The sequence below is a fragment of the Epinephelus lanceolatus genome, chromosome 16, assembly GCF_041903045.1.
Source record: "Epinephelus lanceolatus isolate andai-2023 chromosome 16, ASM4190304v1, whole genome shotgun sequence".
Taxonomy (NCBI): Eukaryota; Metazoa; Chordata; class Actinopteri; order Perciformes; family Serranidae; genus Epinephelus; species Epinephelus lanceolatus.
In genome coordinates, this window is record NC_135749.1 from 6,027,683 (window position 1) to 6,047,600 (window position 19,918).

General features: G+C 42.4%; 1 protein-coding gene across 3 annotated transcripts in view; it reads left to right on the top strand.

Moving 5' to 3' along the window:
* Positions 1-19,918, top strand: part of col9a1c (collagen, type IX, alpha 1c) — a 41,804-nt gene that overhangs the window by 18,505 nt on the left and 3,381 nt on the right. The window contains exons 7-36 of one of the 3 annotated variants that reach the window (XM_033637663.2): positions 330-347; positions 832-921; positions 1,084-1,119; positions 3,105-3,176; positions 3,269-3,313; positions 3,407-3,442; positions 3,553-3,576; positions 3,677-3,730; positions 6,062-6,133; positions 6,721-6,759; positions 6,933-6,989; positions 7,876-7,929; positions 8,147-8,200; positions 9,457-9,510; positions 9,663-9,716; positions 9,821-9,874; positions 9,957-10,010; positions 10,110-10,163; positions 10,804-10,857; positions 12,361-12,405; positions 12,554-12,607; positions 12,702-12,755; positions 12,895-12,948; positions 14,866-14,937; positions 15,038-15,073; positions 15,186-15,230; positions 15,337-15,369; positions 15,624-15,770; positions 17,861-17,915; positions 19,495-19,689. In XM_033637663.2, the coding sequence (XP_033493554.2) occupies positions 330-347; positions 832-921; positions 1,084-1,119; positions 3,105-3,176; positions 3,269-3,313; positions 3,407-3,442; positions 3,553-3,576; positions 3,677-3,730; positions 6,062-6,133; positions 6,721-6,759; positions 6,933-6,989; positions 7,876-7,929; positions 8,147-8,200; positions 9,457-9,510; positions 9,663-9,716; positions 9,821-9,874; positions 9,957-10,010; positions 10,110-10,163; positions 10,804-10,857; positions 12,361-12,405; positions 12,554-12,607; positions 12,702-12,755; positions 12,895-12,948; positions 14,866-14,937; positions 15,038-15,073; positions 15,186-15,230; positions 15,337-15,369; positions 15,624-15,770; positions 17,861-17,915; positions 19,495-19,689 (1,765 nt within the window). The remainder of the gene's footprint in view (positions 1-329; positions 348-831; positions 922-1,083; positions 1,120-3,104; positions 3,177-3,268; positions 3,314-3,406; positions 3,443-3,552; positions 3,577-3,676; positions 3,731-6,061; positions 6,134-6,720; positions 6,760-6,932; positions 6,990-7,875; positions 7,930-8,146; positions 8,201-9,456; positions 9,511-9,662; positions 9,717-9,820; positions 9,875-9,956; positions 10,011-10,109; positions 10,164-10,803; positions 10,858-12,360; positions 12,406-12,553; positions 12,608-12,701; positions 12,756-12,894; positions 12,949-14,865; positions 14,938-15,037; positions 15,074-15,185; positions 15,231-15,336; positions 15,370-15,623; positions 15,771-17,860; positions 17,916-19,494; positions 19,690-19,918) is intronic. The other 2 variants (XM_033637665.2, XM_033637664.2) reach the window with 2 other exon arrangements.

Below are 19,918 nucleotides of genomic sequence, written 5' to 3' on the forward strand. Positions count from 1 at the left end.
TGCATAAAGTCTGCAGTGCCATGAATTAGAATTAGCTCGAGTGTTTTAATTCAGTCACTTATATCAAGATGCAAATATTCCTTCCCACTGTAGACAGAAATATTTCCTGGCCTGGTGCACTCTATTAGATTCAGGCTAACATCCCTGCATCGAGCTGTGAGGTGGTTCTGTACATGGGGAGTGTTGGTACTATGGGCTGTATATTCAATGACAGCATGACGTCTACTCACTACTATGACCATGACCAGGCTTCTGCTGACACTTTTGGTGAGGGTGGTGTGACTACTTTCACTAACTCTCCCTTTATCTGATTTCTCTTGCTTCTTCAGATGTATGCCAATGCTGAGGTATTTATTTATCTTCTCTACTTTCTTTTTGCTTTGTGATTTTAAGCCAATAATCTACTTCAGTGCTTTGGTTGCCTAATTGCCTCATTGCTTTGTTCTAAATCTCATTTATATTGGTGGTTTTTGCTTGTTTTCTGTTTTAGGGCACAGAGATTTAGAATTATACCCGAAATGTCCCAAATTAGAAAAACACCTGCAGGCTGTAAAAAGACACATGTAGCCAAATGAATTTACATTTACAAAAAATTAATAGCCCTCTTTTGTCCAAGCATTTGTCCAATTTTCTGTTAAACTGCTTTTAAAGCATAATATTAAATAACATTTGATTTGCTGTAAAATGTTTTGCCATCCTGGATAAATGATTTAATGAGTTCAGTCCCTGAAGGTGTAAGTTTACTATTTTTTAATTAAAATAAATCTTTAATTAAAAGTTTTTATTCAGTTCTTTCACTGCCATTTGCTGACTGACTGTCTCCACTCTCAGCCTGACAAATCAGTCCCAGGCCCCCCAGGAGCCCCTGGCCCAGAGGGCCCCCGAGGATCCCCAGGAGAAAACGGCAGAGATGGAAGAGATGTAAGTGTTTCCTCCTCGCTAACTCTTTTCTCTGCATTCTTTCTACAAACCCCTAAAGTCCGAATCGTCTGTCGTCTGAATCATTCCTGTAACTATACAGCCAGTATTCTTCTCTTTATGTCTCTGCTTTCTTTAACTATGTTGTTATATGCATCTCTCCAGGGTCTTCCAGGTTCTCCTGGCAGTCCAGGCACTCCTGTAAGTACAAAATGCTAAATGATACAAAATGCTTTGCAGGTTGTTGATCTGTTCTCTCCATTTTTATGTGATACCTCAGGGAAATTGTTTACTTTGCCTCTGTGGTTGCGCATTCAAAGAATTACAAAACTGATTTTTCCACAGCAACGTGACTTGCACAACGTATAGCCTAAACCCAGTGCCAGACCTACCGCATTCAGCATCCTGGGCAAGCTTTCCCTGGTGACCCAGCCCCACCCCCACACTTATTATAAACATAAACAAGAGCTAATGAGACATCAACACAAAGGCGGCCCTGAGGCGGCTGTCTATATTGCCTATAGGAAGATTCCCCACTGCCCAAAGCCAGCCTCAACCGAAACCAAACCTGGCAGGTCCCAAGTATCAGGTTTCAGGCTGGGTTTGAGCTGTACTGCGTTAAAATATAAAAAGTACAGTAGAAAGCCAACATCAAACAATTTCAAATTACAGCATTTAGATGTTAACAGTTTAAGCTGACTTCATCTTATGTGTATCCCATAGACTTTATAAAATAATGGACGTAGCCACCGTGACGTTACCCATTGGTCTGTGGACTCCCTTTGTGAAGCCTTGAGTTTGGCATTTTGGCTGTCGCCATTTTGGATTTTTGGAGCCAGAAGGGACCATATTTGGATGAGAAGTTGGAGATAACCCATGTTAGGTGCTAGCTTGTTTAGCATGGTGAATCTGTATCTATGGTTAACTGTGACAATGCTAATTTTATGCTACCGAAAACTGGCTTGATTAAAACAAAATGTACTTCCTGGACAAACTGATCCCTTGAAGGGTCTTTTTTGAGTAAGACTTATTTAGTGGCCCAAAACATTTCAATTAGCTCCTAGGAACTGAAAACACACAGACATAGGGACAGCTACAGCTTTTCCCATACCCACTTGTCAATCAAAGGGTCCATGCCCTTAACTTTGCATAACTTTAAGGTTTAATAACGTCTAAATGAGTGAGTTAAATAAAAATTTAGCTCCCGTAAAATTATCATGAATGTGGAAATTAGCCATAAAGACCAAAACTGTTTTTTGTACCAGGCTGTAAAGATGTTCATTTCTGCTGTAAAGTTGAGCATTTTAACACGGGGGTCTATGAGGACTCACTTTTGGAGCCAGCCTCAAGTGGCCATCCGAGGAACTGCAGTTTTTGGCACTTCTGTCTTGGCTTTATTTTTCATCCCCAGAGATTGTTGCTTGGTATATCCCTGTCTTCTATCCCTTACAAAAATGCTTGAAACAAAGTCACATAAACTCTCAGACAAAGTTGTAGCCTGCTTATTAAGAGAATGCTTGCTAACGAGCAAGCTACACGCTAACTGGCAAGCTATTGTACTTTTTAACCACGAGAAGTGGGTCGTCACCTTTCCTAAAGGTAGCCCAGACTTCCTACTCCCCATCAATGCCCCAATCTATAAAAAAAGAATCTGGTGAAGGATCCAGATTTTATGGATTTTAGAGCTTAATTGTTGTGTAACAGTTGTTATCTAACAGCTTTTTAATTGAAAAGATATGGAATCAGGCACAGAGATCTAGCTATCCTCTCTGCCTACCTTTGCCTCCAGGACAATCACTGTACTGCATAATGAATTTTACACATTTTCTTCAAAGTCAGTCTCTTTACAGACAACACAAACAATGCCTTTAAATGAATTTGCACTGATACATTACAGACCTGGAACTGTTTTATTACCGTCGCTGATTGAACCTGAGGGTTAAGTGGACGCAAATTGTTTACTGGTACCTCTGTTGTTTATCATCGCTCTTTTCCCGTCCGACTTTATTGTTATCTGCATAGCCTTACACAAGCTCGGGACGTTGCTGATCTAAGAAACAATGAGAGCGGCCCACCTTTCATTGATTAAATGTTGACTGTCTCTGCCTCTGTGTATCTTAGCAACGGTGCAGAGAGATGCAGGAAGAAGATAAAGCTGTTTTATTCCTGTTGTGTCTGTTTCCTAGGGCAGCAAAGGGGAGCAGGGCGAGATCGGTCTTCCTGGACAGAGAGGCCTGCCTGGCCTTCCAGGAGCTAGTGTAGGAAACATCACTTCACCCTCTGACACATACTCTTTTCTAATATCTGCCAGTGCTATCTGTGTGTGTAACTGTATGTTTGTTGTCTGCAGGGTCCTTCTGGCCCGATGGGTCCCAGAGGGCCTGTAGGGGAGAGAGTAAGTAGATCACTCCAGTATTATTTACTTATAGGAAATGTGAAATTTTACAAACACAGACAGTGTGACTGATGCTTTACCTCCTAACTGCAGGGACTTCCTGGCTTTCCTGGACCTGCAGGTCCTCCTGTAAGTGGAAAATGTTTTTTTATTAAAGCAATATGCATGTAGATGACACTGTATGTAGCTATAAAGAAACATCCAGTGATAATCTGTGTCCTCTGTCTCTTGTTTCACAGGGCCCAGCAAGCGAAGGACCTCCTGTATGTGCTCGCGACATCTGCTGTTTTATTCTGAGACACTGCTGAAATGCTCATACATGGCTTACAAGTGAAGGTGCTGCTGTGTGTCTGTGTCTGACAGGGACCACCAGGGAAACCAGGTATCCCAGGAGACGAAGGAAATATCGGGCCTGAGGTCAGACAAACAAACAATGCAACAAAAAACAATACATTAATATACAGTACAAGCTAGGGCTGGGCCAAATGAAGACAATCAAATATTACAATATTTTTGACCAAAAAACACACAATGAGATTTTTCATAAATAGTAATCAGTAATGTGAAACAAAGACAAAGTGTGTAAGGCAAATAAAAGAACAGTCTAGGAAAATTACTTTAGGGTAATGCAGCCTTTAAACCCAGAAAAAGACAACACATATTTCAATCAGGAGAGACAGAATGAAAAATGTGAAAAGTCTTTGGCGATTAGACCCCGTAGAGATGGTGTGCTTTAAGGAGGGTGATGAAATCATAGTCGAATAGGGAACAGCCCCATTAATCATCTCACGACTCCTCAGATTTATCTTGTGACCCTTCAGAAGGGGCACCAGCCCTGGGTTGGCAACCACTGGACTAAAATACCTAACTGTATATAAAGGAGTTAAAACTAACCTTGACTGACTTCAACAGTAAAGTGCTGCCTCTAAACTGATGCATCAGTATTGACAAGCTGATCATGTCATGTATAACTGAAAGGGCACTCTGAGAGCGCAGACCTCCACCAAGTCAATAATCCAGTCTTCTATGATCCGCAAATGTGCAAGCACAGCCACCAAAGGGGGGAATAAGTCACACATGTGCAAATCACAAGCAAGTCTCAAGTCCTTACTTTCAAATCACAAGCAAGTCTCAAGCCCTTACCTTCAAATCACAAGCAAGTCTCAAGTCCTTACCTTCAAATCACAAGCAAGTCTCAAGTCCTTACCTTCAAGTTACAAGCAAGTCTCAAGCCCTTACCTTCAAGTTACAAGCAACTCTCAAGTCCTTACCTTCAAATCACAAGCAAGTCTCAAGTCCTTACCTTCAAGTTACAAGCAAGTCTCAAGTCCTTACCTTCAAGTTACAAGCAAGTCTCAAGCCCTTACCTTCAAGTTACAAGCAAGTCTCAAGCCCTTACCTTCAAGTTACAAGCAACTCTCAAGTCCTTACCTTCAAATCACAAGCAAGTCTCAAGTCCTTACCTTCAAATCACAAGCAAGTCTCAAGCCCTTACCTTCAAATCACAAGCAAGTCTCAAGCCCTTACCTTCAAATCACAAGCAAGTCTCAAGCCCTTACCTCCAAGTTACAAGCAACTCTCAAGTCCTTACCTTCAAATTACAAGTAAGTCTCAAGTCCTTACCTTCAAATCACAAGCAAGTCTCAGGTCCTTACCTTCAAGTTACAAGCAACTCTCAAGTCCTTACCTTCAAATTACAAGCAAGTCTCAAGTCCTTACCTTCAAATCACAAGCAAGTTTCAAGCCCTTACCTTCAAATCACAAGCAAGTCTCAAGTCCTTACCTTCAAGTTACAAGCAAGTCTCAGGTCCTTACCTTCAAGTCACAAGCAAGTCTCAAGTCCTTACCTTCAAATCACAAGCAAGTCTCAAGTCCTTACCTTCAAATCTCCACGAAGAACCAAGTTCCTGTGGTGAGAATCAGGCGATCAGCCAACTCAAGTCCCTGCTGTAAATCAAGCAAGACAAGTCACGTCAATGCTCAGGTCAAACAAGTCACCAATGAAGTCGTGACATTCTAATGATGTACGTCAGTTTCCTCATTTAAATCACTTGAAAGACAGTGGTTATGACTAAAACTCTTGCAGGCTGTTAACATTAGCTAGCTAACATTTGACCAGCCAATAAACTAATAAGTTACTTAAAAAGACACATTCACGTACTTTTCTTTGTGGGTATAGTAGTCATGCACAAAATTGATGTTGTTATGGTCATGTCACAGATTTTTGAGCTGCAGACGTTACATGCTGCTGTTCTCTTCTTGCTGCTGTCATCAACAACATAATCTCAGCCCCCTCCATGATGGCTGCCCGGCGTTGGCCTCTGCTGTTTTGCAATATCCTAGCAGGTTGCCAGGTTTGCGTGCATTGTACTAGAAATCATCAACTCAATATTTAGTAAAAATGCAAATATTATCTAAAATAAGATCAAGTCTGTTCAAGTTATCTGTCTCAAGTCGAAGGCAAGTCTAAGGTCATGATTACCAAGTCAAAGTCAAGTTGAGTTTTTATCACTCTAATTCAAGCAAGTATCTGACTTGAACTGACTTGTGCATATCCACCCTGTGATTTGGATCTCCTCCAAAACTTAATAGGTTCTTCTTTGACCCATGCCGCACCCCTCCACCAAGTTTCATGAAACGTGTGCCATTATTTTTAGTTTGATACTTTGAAGATTTTGATCGTATACAGAATGCTTGTCTGTGAGTGTTTGATGTGAAATGTAATGATAATATTTCCTGTACCTGCAGGGTCCACCTGGACCCAGAGGGACTGCTGGTATTGCAGGGCCTCCTGGGCCTCCTGGTCCACCAGGGCCTGTGGTAAGGACCAGAACTAACCCTTGTTTTACTGACATCTACTTTAGCTGTTAGTTTTTCTTGGTTTTCTTTGTTTTTATTTAAGTCTCCCATATTTGAGAGCCTATATGCAGATACCGATGATTAGGATTACATGCCGCAATTGTAATACTGTAACCAGGCATGTTTTATCAGGAAAAAGGGATGCTACTGCATGCATCCTCATGTGGAGAATCATCAGAGACTGTTCACACACCTAGACCATGTAGATGTGGTCAAATCTGAAATAATTTTGTGTACAACTGATTTCATTTTGCCAAAGTTGATAAAACTGAATGATCAGTATCTGCATGTCTTTTAATTAAAGCTCAATATCAGTCGTGTTGACCACCTGCTGGACAGGTGTAACCCCATACTAATATCATCATCTCTATTCGTGCATTCCTACGTTTCTTCTTGAGCTCATATTTCATTGTGAAATCGTGAGTGTATGGTGGTGTTGCACGCTGCAGTCTCTTTTCACATTACCTCTCTGGGAATTTCTGCTGGTGGATTTATGTGGACATCTAAACCCCTGCGGCTCTTTTAGATGTCACTCTGCTGTGTTTTAGGGACCGCCTGGTGCCAGCAATGAGGGAAGCGGGGAAGCTGTGAGTCTTTTACTGTCTTTCTCGCTGCCAAATGTTTCCTGGATGCATGGCAATTGGACTGGTGACAGTGAATTTGTGATCAAACAGAGTCATTGAAGTTAAGAGGCTCTGCAGCAGCCATGCTTATTTAGTATCTGACTGTCTTTTTGGTCTGTCACATCTCTCATTCGTAGTGTCCTGCTGCCTGCCCTGCTGGACCACAGGGACTGGCTGGGCTGCCAGGGATGAAGGTGAGGGATGTCAATGTCAACTCAAAAAAGCCACATATTCTGAATACTTTAGACTGAGTTGTTATTTAGTTATGAGTGAGTTGGTTGAAAGATTTAGCTGTGAGTCACTTAAATCAAAATGAATTTATGAATAAGCCCTATTGATTGCAAAATGCAGACTTCAAAAAATCTTGGGGTCTTGTTCATGAGTGAAGGTAGAATAGAGCTTGAGATGGATTGGCGATTGCAGTGATGCAGCCGCTGCACCAGACCATCATATTGAAGATATACCAGTCCACCTACGTCCCAACCCTCACCTATGATCATGTTCTGGGTAGTAACCCAAAGAATGAGACTGCGGATACAAGCGGGATGAGCCTAAGAGATAGGGTAAGGAGCTAAGACATTTGGGGGGAGCTTGGAGTAGAGCCGCTGCTCCTTTGTGTCAAAGGGATCAGTTGAGGTGGTTCGGGCATCTGATCAGGATCCTCCTGGGCGCCTTCTGTTAGAGGTGTTCTGGGCACATCCCAGTGGTAGGAGGCCCCGGGGCAGACCCAGGACATGGTGGAGGGATTACACATCTCATCTGGGAACACCTTGGGGTCCCCCAGGAGGAGCTGGGGAGAGGGACGTCTGAGGTGCTTTGCTTGGCCTGGTGCTCCTGCGACCCGGCCCCGGGTCAAAACACGGCTGTGCCCAAGTACAGCCTCACAGAAGTATCTGTGTGGCTGTTTTAGTCTAGTTACAGATTAGGAAATATACCAAAAAATATTGTGGAGAATGTACTTGAGAAATGTACATCAACTTGAGTAGTCGGGGACACAGTTAGACCTTTCAATTCAAAATGAAAATTAATGAAATTTGGTGGTAATACAAAATTGTTAAAACAACTGGTTGTTGCCTTCAGGGACACGCAGGTTTGCCTGGTGAGCCTGGAAAAGATGGAATACCTGGAGACAAGGTATGTTAAACAATGTTTCTTCTCAATATCCGTCTTTTATTTTGACACTCGACAAAACAAGGTTCATCTGCACCGAGTGAATTCCCATTTCCAGTTACAGGAAAGAGATTGATAGCAAGAACAACCCACACATACGTGATTTGATTGCAGCCTACAAACAGCTTAATATGATTATCTCTGTTCTCACAATTTAATTAGTTTGCTCTTGTTTCCACAGGGAGAAACCGGAGAGCAAGGTCTTCAGGGGCCACCAGGTCGCATGGGAGAAGATGTAAGGGCACTTATTCCTTTAGTCACAGAGTGATATTACAGAACAATATGAGTCTCTATGAGCCTGTTTACACCTTGAATTAACATGCGTCTCAGTGATTCGAACACAAGTGGATAGCCGAGACACATCAGTTCACAGTTGTGTATCATGCGTCTCCAGCTGACCACTTGTGTTCAGATGTAATTACTGTCTACGTCACTTACTCTGGAGGGTCAAAGGGCCTCATGCACAGATATTGCTCCCACATACTCATTAGCAGCTCACTAGCATACTTGTTAGCTACGTTAGCAGTAGTATTGGCTGGAGGTGGTTGTAGGGTGGCAGTGGCTGAAGAAGCAGAGTGGGACCTCCACCTTTTGGAAGATTGGCGGTTCGATGCCCAGCTCCTCCAGTCCTGTATCACAGCCTCAGTCGCCAGTGTGTGAGTGCGAAAGCACCTTGAGAGGTCAGTAGATGAGAGAGGCAACACGACTCCTCCCATGGGGCAAAACATACTGCAACAGTTTGTCCAACTCATGGTAACATGGGCATGGTGATTGTTTTCAGTTACAAGTTCTAGCTTTAGCTTGCTAGTCACATTAGCAGTTGTGTTGGTACGACTGGAGATATCGCTATCAGCAGAATTAAACATGTCTCCTTCCATAGAGCTTAACGACAGACGGATACAGAGCACTTCACCGAATTTATTGTAAAATGGGCAAGTTATAGTGTTAGCATGCTCACACCAAAAACATCACCAGATCCTGCACTGCAAAGGATATACATATACATATACATATGTGTTCTAGACCAGTGGTTCCCAACTGGTGGGTTGCAGTCAAAAAGTGGGTTGCAGAGCCATTCTGACTGGACCGCAAGTGACTCGTAAACAGGTCAAGTTTGTCCAAAACACACTTTATTTTCAAGTACAGTGAATTTCTGGCACAGAGGGGTTTTTTTGTGACAGACAGAGACAGTGAACTAGCTCGACAATATGTAAAATGAATTAGTGTATTAAAGTGTGTAGACCTTGAACTAATGACTAAGCAGAAATCTGGACCTTGTGGCTGGACCGGTTGGGAAACACTGTTCTAGACCACCTTTGCAAGTGGTTTTTGTGATCAGATCACAATGTGTCTTAGTGGTCGTTTTCACTTGTATTTAGATCCGTCCAGTTGTGAACGGATCACCCAAGACCCATGTTAACACTAGGTATAAACAGGGCCTATGAGAGGAAGTGATGTATATTTTAAAGATATGCTATTCTGTCATTTTAGGGGCAAAGAGGGCCCATTGGATTCCCTGGAACTCCAGGAGAAAAGGGAGACAGAGTGAGTTAAATCAAAGTTTTAAATCAAATTTTTTGACATTTTTTCTATTAAGAGCTGCTCATAAAAACAAAGATTTAAAAATATTGGCATGCGATGGTGATATAACCACCTTTAGCGTTACATTTGCAGATAACAATGGTCTATGTTCACAGGGCTCTCCTGGTTTCAATGGCGTGCCAGGACCTACCGGCCCACCTGGAGCTCCTGTGAGCAGTCTTAGTTTGATCAGTTCTATGTCCTCTACTCTTAGAGAAGTATGTCATTAAAAAATGTCTCTCACATGTGCCTCTGACTGAATCTCTTCTCTCAGGGCGTAGAGGGTATCCGTGGACGTCAGGGTTTGGACGGAGCCAAGGGCGATGATGTGAGTTTTATCATTGTGGATTACATTGCAAAATATTATCTGAGAGACTGCTACAATTAAAAAAGACTTTGATTTTGATCAGGGAGCAGTGGGACCTCAAGGAGAGCGGGGTCCTGCAGGGGAAAAAGGAGACGTTGTAAGTACGCTGATGGGATCAGACGACCTCATTCGTTCTTGAGCATTTAGCGTTGCTTAGAGTGTGAATGGGATCTAACTGTGTGATGGGATGTTGCAGGGAGAGCCTGGGAAAGATGGAGTGAATGGACTTCCTGGAGCTGATGGAGCCAAGGTGACGTCAACAGCACATATTTTTTTTTGCTCCTGCATTTAATGTCTTTAATTAGTTTTACCACATACTGGGCCTTTCTCAAACCCCCCCCCCACACCCTCTCCTTACCCACTTCCACTCTGTCCGCCACATTGTGTGCCATCCCAAACCAACTAGTGAGGCTGATTTACTGACCATGTGCAACAACGTATTGTGTTCGTCATGGAAGACACTCCGTACATGTGAATAGCATAAAACAGGAGAAAGAGTTGCAACAGTTCCTCTTTCCGCTGCAGAGAGGGAAGTTTGACTCAAAACTTGCTGCTGTGTTTATCCCCTGACACCTTGATGAAGGGTGCTTCATTCAGCTGTGAAGGTGACTACAAACAGAGTTACACTCCAGGACAGAGTGGAAGTGGGTAGGATCCGGTTTGGAAAGGCCCATTGATTTTTCCTTCAAGATTTTTTCACTTCTCAGGGTGTAAAGTCCCTGTGTTCAGACCATCATGTTATGCTCAAACTCCCTGAGTGCACTTAACTGCAGCCTAATGTTTGAACGTTACTAGTCTTTTCTGTCAGGCATGTACTGCATTGTATCAGCAATGGCCAACAAGCAAAATATGCATATGGACTAATATACTTATTTGTATGAACTCAACAGGGAGAGGCTGGTACACCTGGAGGTATTGGTGTCAGAGGGATTGTGGGTATTCCAGTAAGTCCAATTTTATTTCTATTTATTGTGTCTCTATATCTTAAATAGCCCATTACACTTTACAGTCATTGTCAGTTACATCTTATTTGTAGAAAAGATTTGTAAGTCAAAGTAAGGGATGCTAAGGAGGAGAGGCTCCCCTCTGAAGCCACAGAGCAGGTCAGATCAATAAAACATTAAAGTCACACAACCAGCTGGAAAGAAAATCTAATGCCAAGACAGCGTCTACCTTTGCCTGTGAGTGTATCAGGTGAGAGGCCACAGATATGACTTGAATGGTAAAACTTTGTCTACAAAGAGCACTGTAGAAACAGAACAGTATGTTGTCTTTCTTTATCTTCAGAAAGAAGCTGTGCATGAAGAAACAGACATTAAACCACTGCACTTACTTTAGTAGTGGTTTGTGTGCTGCCTTTGTAGCCACACTGGTGGAGTGTAAAGGTTGAACTATGAGTCAGTTATCGGGTCCACCAGTTTTAAACATCTCAACAGCTATTAAAAGAATCGACATGGACTTTATACAGGCATTCATACCTCCCCAGAAAAGAATCTTAATCACTTTAATAATGACTTTTCCTCTTTACGCCATCAGCAGTTTGGCTGTTGTTGCTTTTGGTGTAATATCTCAATGCTAAACTAAGATGGTGAACATGCTAAACATCACACTAGCCTAAAGGAATACCTCACTCTTCAAAATGTCCATTTGTATATGAATTACTCACCGCGTTACCTTGAATTTGTAAGGAAAAGCTTCCTTTGTCTTGCCTGCCTCCACGGTGAACGAAGAATCCAAAAAAGGCGAATACTCTTTATGAATTAAAGTAAATGGGAGCACGTTTAACAACAGCAAAACTATATCTTGAAAACAAAAAAACAATATCTATACTACACAAACACTATTACTTTCAACACGTGGTGAATAACTGCTATACAAATTGTCCTTTGTGAGTGAAGCCTTCCTTTAAAATCAGCATGTTAGCATGCTATTAGCATTTAGCTCAAAGCATCACTGTGGCTAATGCTATGTGGCCTGTGACCACAGAGTTGGTTGTGTGAGCATTAAGATACTGTGTACTGACAATGTGACACCATATGCATTCAGTTTGGGTTTAATTACATTTAACATTTAACAGTCTTTTGCTGATGTGAGGCGTCCATATTTGTTTTGTTTGCAGGCATTTCTGTATTATTAAGTGTCAAGTCGGACATCTTAAAGCTTTCAGACACATCTGACAGCTATAAGTTGATGTGAATGCTATTTACAGTACAAGTAGGAAACTTATAATTAGCCCACGATATCTCTCATATGAGATAAACACAGCATAAAAGCATGGCAGAGCCACAAGTGTGGCTGTAGACTACTTGTCTTGTTTAAAAGATTGAAACATGTTATATATTCTTGAAAAAACCTCAGTGACCCTCTTCTTTTTAATAAAACAATATAAATTCTTCAGTTACACATTCTCTGTTTATTTTTTTCATCTGATGTGTTATTGCTTCTAGGGGCTGCCAGGGAAGCAGGGAGTAGTTGGACCCGCTGGTGCAAAGGTAATTAGAATCATCACCAATTTAATGAAGCATATCCACATAGCGCATCCAAAATGTTGTATTTCAGCACCATCAGGCTTTAACAGAACTCACACAGACTGTGCTGATAAAAATTTGAAGACTAACACACTTCCTGTTGCGGGTTTAGGGAGATACTGGTGCTGAGGGACCCATCGGGCCGGTTGGACTTCCTGGAAAGACTGTGAGATTCTCCCATCAAGCCTCCCGTCACACTTTCATTGTATTTATTTTGATATATGTGCTGCAAAGCCAACGTCTGTTTTTTTTTTATACAGGGCGAGTCTGGAAAAGATGGAGAGGATGGGAAACCAGGAGATAAAGGAGCAACTGTGAGTTTACATCTATTTTTCAGTTGTGTGTGTGGGTGATTTTAAGGTTTCAGTTCTAGTGATTATTGTGTTTAATGGATTGCAGGTACATCAGTATCACTGAGTGAATGTGTTAACTGTATCTGTAATCAATTTACAGGGTGAAACAGGAAAACAAGGGCCAGTTGGGCCTGCAGGTCCTCCAGGCATCCAGGTGAGACATTATTAATAGTCTTATCGACAGCCCCTCTGAGCTTTTAGAGATGGGCTGAATAAATGTATAATTTTGTCTCGGCTTGTGAACTAATAGTATAAAGACGCTGGTATCACATGGTATCTTGCGGTCATCAGCAATGACAAATCTTACAGTCTTACTAGTTGCTAGTTAGTGTTGGTAAAAAAAAAAGAAAGAAAGAAAGAAAAATGGCTGAGTTTGACAGTAAGCACCCAGCTTCACTCCAGTACCAATCGGCAACAATAAAGTAGTAAGACTCGGATGAACTTTGGTCCAGCTTTTGCTCATTGAGTCGGGCTGAAAAATCACACCAAGATGGACACTTTTTTCTTGACTGGTAAGCTAAAGTTAAGGTTTGCTAAGGTTTTTAGCTGAGGTCCAGCTACCAGACTGGTCTGACTCATATAAATCAGCAAACTTTCTGTTGCTGCCTTAACACAACCGTTATCTTCACAAATATCAGAGGTGAAAAAAGAAAAGGATTGGACCCTACTGATATAAAATAGCATTTTCTCTGCTTTCTGGCAGTTTAAATCAGTGACCTTTCTCTCTTCCAAGTATTATGAGACTTTAAATCAATAAGGGTGGAACTTTTTTGTCACTGCACGCTGTTGCGTTAAGCTAGCTAGCTATATCGTTAGATTACCATAAATCATTGGTTCCCAACCTAAAGTAGGCAGTTACTGCTAAATACACAGTTCAAACAACCAAAGAGCTTGTAGAACATCAGCCAAGCTAGGGAGGAGAAGATACTGAATTTGTTTAAAAAAAACAACAATTCCTTGCATGAAAAATAGTGGAGAAAAAAAAGATAATAAAAACTCATCTTTGATGCAATGTTCCCAGGAAATAATCTACTCAAAATGCAGTTCTTGTAATAACTATTTGCATTAATTGTACTGTTAATCAGTTGTTCTGTGCTGTTATGCATTTAATATAATGTGAAAAATCAATAAAATATGTCACGTAGTCAAGAATGGTTTGTTTACTCAATGATGGAGAAGGAGTTCCTTCAGGAAAAAGGTCAGGAACCACCACCATAGATCACAGTATGTTACATGAATCTTGAAACACCATCACACAAAGTAACCTAAATCTATTGCAAAATGAATTCATTACCCTCCCATGAAAGATTCATCAGTTGCCAATACTGAGTCTGTCTGAGGATCACTCCACCCGACCATGAAATATGCAGGATGTGCAACAAACTGGGAACCACTCGTGCTTCAAGCAACAGCGGTGTGGTGACTTGAATGCAATGGAAAGGAGGGAGCCCCTCAGGAAGTGCACTGGGCACTGGAGCTAAAAAAACTGGAACTCACAACTTCGGAGTCTGTCATGTGATGCCATTGAGCCCAGAGAGACTTTTTTATAGACTTACTTTGGGACAGGGATGTCTGTAAATCAAATTATTGTTTTACTCGAAGAATTTGATCAATTAACTCCAATAACATTTGGAAAGTCCGGAAGAGCAGGACAATTAAATCATTTTAGAGGAACACTAAACCGGAAGTTGATGACTTGACCGGTGGAAGACTAGTGCGCTTGCTTCATTGGTTCCATTTCAACAATGCTAATGCAGCACCACACACATTTTAAGCTTCATGTGCCACTGAGCACTGGGCTCCATCTCCAACGCTGTATCCAGTTCTCTGTATACATGAAGGGCGACGTGTATTGGCAAATACAATACAGATATCAATAGCACCTTTAGCATAAGGTTCCATATACTGATATTTTGATAATGAATTCAAAAGAAACCATAGTTTAGAGCGCATCTAATATTAGCCCATGTGCTTTAGCTACAGAGCACCATTCATAAAACCAAGATATAACAACACCCTTACCAAGACTGAAAAAATATGACATGTAGAATATAAAATCTTGTATTTCCAGGGTGACAAAGGAGACAGAGGTAGCACTGGTGCCAAAGGACTGAAGGGTCACACTGGACACAAAGGTGATCAGGTTAGACGAATCTCATCTTACCATTTTCAAACATCCATAATGATTTCAAACTTAAGGTGTAGTGAAGTACTTAAAATATTGTTTTCTATATGTCATCTAGGGGCCTATGGGACCAATGGGACCTAAAGGAAGTCAGGTGAGAACTATTATAATCTCTGTATTTGTTTCAAACATGTCTGTGAATGATCTTCTGTGGCGATGTCACTGGTCCAGCAGCTACAGATTCACCATGTTACTTTTGTGTACAGGGGGACACGGGTATGGCAGGAGATCCTGGAGTCAAAGGAGACCAGGTATGTGGAGCGTACTGTAGTGTTATGTAATAACTTGCGTGTATTGAGACTGCAGCAATGTGTGTGTGGATTTGAAAGAAGTCAGTTGATCTCTGTGTGTTTTCAGGGCCCTCCTGGTGTTACTGGAATCAAAGGAGAGGTATTAAAAACTACAGTCTGCACTGCAGCTGACACTTTTCACACTGTCTCTGATACCTAATGATCTTTTTATACAGAAATGAATAGTTCCCACAATGTGCTCTGACATCTGATTTTACCAGTGAATTGCTTGTGAACAAAACATTGTAAAGTAGTTAAACTAAGATGTAGCAGTTAAAAAATCAATGGACATAATGTAGTTTGCTGTTGCTAATGTCAGAATGGGATGGTCAAGAAGGTTTTTTTTATCTTAAGCGAGGAGAGAAGGGCCAAAGAGGAGCTACAGGAGATGAGGGCAGACCAGGCCAGCCGGGCCATGAGGGTTTGGCCGGTCCGATCGGAGCAAGAGGGCTGGAGGGAGAACCAGGCGTTCCTGGACCACCAGGTCCCAGAGGTCAACCTGTAAGTGTTACTGTTGCCAATATACAGGATGTAAATGCTACTTACAATACTTTGGTTTATGACCAAATACCTTCAAAACTAGTGACATTTCCGTCAGCCCCACATGTACTTTGTGGTAATTAGCAAATGTTAGCATGCTAACAGGCTAAACTAAGATGGCGAGCATGGTAAATACTACACCCGCATGGCGAAACAGTTAAATAAAAAATACATTTTCCGAGTTCTAATCTTGTGTCCCCATGTTCCTCCTCCTGCAAATATATTTTTGATGACTTGTCTTGAACTCAGGGGAGATGGTGTACATTTTTCCAAACAAATGTGTTTTGGGGTGACCGGCTAACTCCGCCCATTATACTGTATATAACCACACTTAAAGGAATACTTCATCCCCCCAATATGACCATTTGCAGGTCAATTACTCACCCCATGTTATAGTGGATTCCTGAAAGAAATATTTTCCTCTAATTGCTTCAGTAAACGAAGAATCCAGAAACAGAGCAAATTCTTGATTTAAGTCACAGGGGCTTGCATGTAACAACACCAAAATTTAATCTAAACATCACTTTACAAAGTCTCACACAACTTGTGCAGGGCAGTCCAAGTCTTATTTATCCAGCTGTGTGCTCAATACTTCCCAAACAGACAAACCTTTCCAACAGGGAAAAAAAGTCACCAAAAAGTAAATCTTATCAATGCTCTCTTCAGTGCCAGACTTCATTGACACTAACAATCATTTTACCTCGCTGAACACAGGAGCTGCTGGTCCACCACTGCCTTAATCAGTTAGTTTGTCTATGCTATTGTGTGACTCAGGGAAATCTGAGCTAACACTTTAAAAGACCAAAGTCAAACAATAACACAAGCTAACCACCAGCTCCCGTCTTCAGAGAGGTAAAATTACTGTTTTTGTGAGTAGAGTCTGGCTATGACAAGTGGAAAGATAAGTTTCACTTTCAGTTTTGTTCCCAGCGTGTGTGATAAGTACTGAACATTGATAAATAAATACAAGTTGGATCGTATGGCACTAGCTGTGCTGAGTTTCTAAACGGTTGTTTTGATATAGTTGAGCTGTTGTTAAACGTGGACCCCATTTACCTCAATTCACCATGAATTTAGTCTGTATTTGGATTCTTTGTTCACCATGGAGGCATCAGAGGAAAAGCAAGTTTTCTTCACAAATTCAACATAACACGGGATGATTAGTTTATATAAAAATGGTCATTAGGGTGAAGTATTCCTTTAAACATTGGTATAGTGACAGAGTAATGTCATATTAGAAGTTGTGTGTTTAGATTTTAGTAAACTTATGGTGTGTCTCAAATCGCGTACTTCCGTTAGTACACTTCCATGTAGTACACTATGTGCACTATGTACTCATTGGCGTAGTGAGCGAATTTCAGCAGGGTAGTGTTGTCTCAAACCAAACACAGCTGTTGTGCACTCACCAGAAATGATGGCCGCAAATTAGCTAGTTAGCAAACTAGCATTAGCATTCGCATTATTGTTTGCAGTACCAAATCATTACAGACTGCTAAATTAACCCAATAGACATACTGCTGGCTTATACCCGACAACAGTATAGTGGGGCTTAGTGCAAAAAACACATGTATTTGTACAATGCAGCAACGTTCACAGTCGCACAGTCCTCGGCCGCTATTTCCAGTTTGAAAAGTGGTCCCTCCCCTTCTGCTACGTAGCCTAGATGGTGACCATTGAGGGCAAGAAGTGTCCATAGTTCCACACTGAACTTCTTGACTGTTTTGAGTGCACCATCCGGGTACTCATAGTGCACTGCATTTTCCATACTTCTCAGTGTGAGCGCACTTATGCACTCAAAATATTAAGTGTAAGTACAGAAGTACGTGATTTGAGACACAGCATTAGACTTAAGTAAACTCCAAAGAATGTGGTTTAAGCCATGAGCATGGCTGTAAACTTGTGGTATTGTGACTGTAAAGCAGTGTTTTCCAACACCCCAATGGATTTTTTTCATGTCTTGCTTTTAAACCACCATGGTTCTGTGTGTGTGTTCTTTTGTTGTTGCAACAACCCGCAGTGACTGTGCAGTGTTAATGTTTATTCATTCACAGGGCCCGAAAGTGACTGATGAGAAGCTTCGGGAAATGTGCTCAGCCGTTGTTGAAGGTGCAGCTTGTTCACTTTTATACATCACATCCATATCTATTTAAAGGGGCAATAAGTGAAATTGTTTCACCGCTAGGTTTGCTGTTGTGCACTGCCCGTAGAGCAAAACAAAGTGTGTCATGAGCCACCCCTCCCTCTACCTCTGCTCTCCAACACCCCCAACCCCACTCACCTCGTATGTGCCGGCGAGTACCACAGCATCTCCACGGACTATCACATCCAGACAGTCCCGGTGTTTCTTCCGCAGGCTCTGCTTCACTCAGCTTCACTCAGCTTCACTCAGCTGCCCGATATACCCACTGCTTCTTCCCACATTATCCTGAATAACAAACCAGGGCTCGGTGCTAAGGTTGGATCCAAACGGAGAGCCGGGGCTAACGTTAGCTGGGAAGCTAGCGGAGGCTAACTGGCTGTGCTGGCAGCTGAGTGAAGTGGAGCCTGAGGAGGAAGCACCGGTTAGCCCCAGTTTCATTACAGGCAGATTCACTCGCCACAGGGGTGAGGAAATAAAACCTAAACAGCCAACTTAGTTTGGCTTAGTTTAGCAGTTAGCGATGTCTTTCACTCACTCTCGGTCTCTGCTGTGTTTAGCTACTTCCCTGCTTTCCTGTTAGCGTTAGCACTACTTGGCTGCCACGCTAACGCTCAAACTCCAACTGAGCCGGAAGCCGGGCTCACGGTCTCACGGAGAAGAGTTGGAACGTTAGCATGGCAGCCCATTAGTGCTAACGTCCCCACGCTTCTCCGCCAGGCTCAGTGAGTCGGAGCTGAGAAGAGTGGGGACGTTGTCGGCTGCCATGCTAACGTTCCGGGAGCCTGCTTCTCGGCTCCGGCGAGCTCTAGCATGGGAACGTTAGCGTTAGCACTAGTCGGCTTCCATGCTAACGTTCCGGGAGCCTGCTTAAGCGTGGGGACGTTAGCGTTAGCACTAGTCAGCTGCCATGCTAACATTCCAACTCTTCTCCGTGAGACCATGAGCCTGGCGGGCTCACAGGCTCCCGGCTCACGGAGAAGAGTTGGAATGTTAGCGTTAGCTCCCAGAGTTAGCACTAGAGCTACTACAGCTACTGGAGTAGCTTGCAGCTATGGAGCGCTTCTACCAGCTCTTCCAGTCACTGAGCCTCGCCTCCATTTCAGCAAATATATTACATTTATTACAGGGACCATCATCATTGAAGTAGGCAGGGGAATAGCTAAACACAGCCCGCCAGGCTACATTTTACAATGCTAATTGCAAATGTTAGCTGGGCTGTCGGGCTACTCACCTAACCGTAACGCCTGACCCATTGCTGGGACAGAGCTGCTAATAACTCAAGCTCCGGACATTAACCCATGCTACGATTGTAACATTGTAAACAATGGGCTGGAGATCAACACAGAGAGAGGGTGTGTGAGGTCATGCTATACTCCAGATGAAATTACACCTCTAGTTCTTCACATCGCAATTTTTTAATTCCTTCAATCTAGAAATGATGAATTTGCTTATTGCTCCTTTAATCTATGATGAAACTAATCATGGATACTTATATTGTTACATTATTTTCCTGTTTTTAAGCTGATTTAATCTTTTTCTTCATAGAACAATTAGCAGAGTTTATGAAAGAGTTTCTGAAGAGGCCAGCAGCCATCGGTGCCCCTGGTACTCCTGGACCGGCGGGACCTCCCGGCGCCCCTGGACCAGCTGGAGTGGCAGGAGCAGCAGGGGCTCCGGGGCCGGCGGGTCCCAAAGGTCATCCAGGCTTCTTTGGACTTCCAGGCGCACCAGGCATGAAAGGTCAGTGAGCCTTTTTAAATCCATTCTCCACTATTCAATACTGAACCCCTACAAAGCCAGCCCTCAGATAACCAGAGCTGCTGCATTCAGCAATCTTTAGCAAAGCTTTAAGTGGTTCGCTAATGCTGCATGTGTTTCACCAGCACTGTGATAGATAGGCCGTGCTGCTGTGATAGCTTTTTGCTCTTCCTTTGTTTTCCTTGAGAGCATCCAGAGCTCATACAGTGAA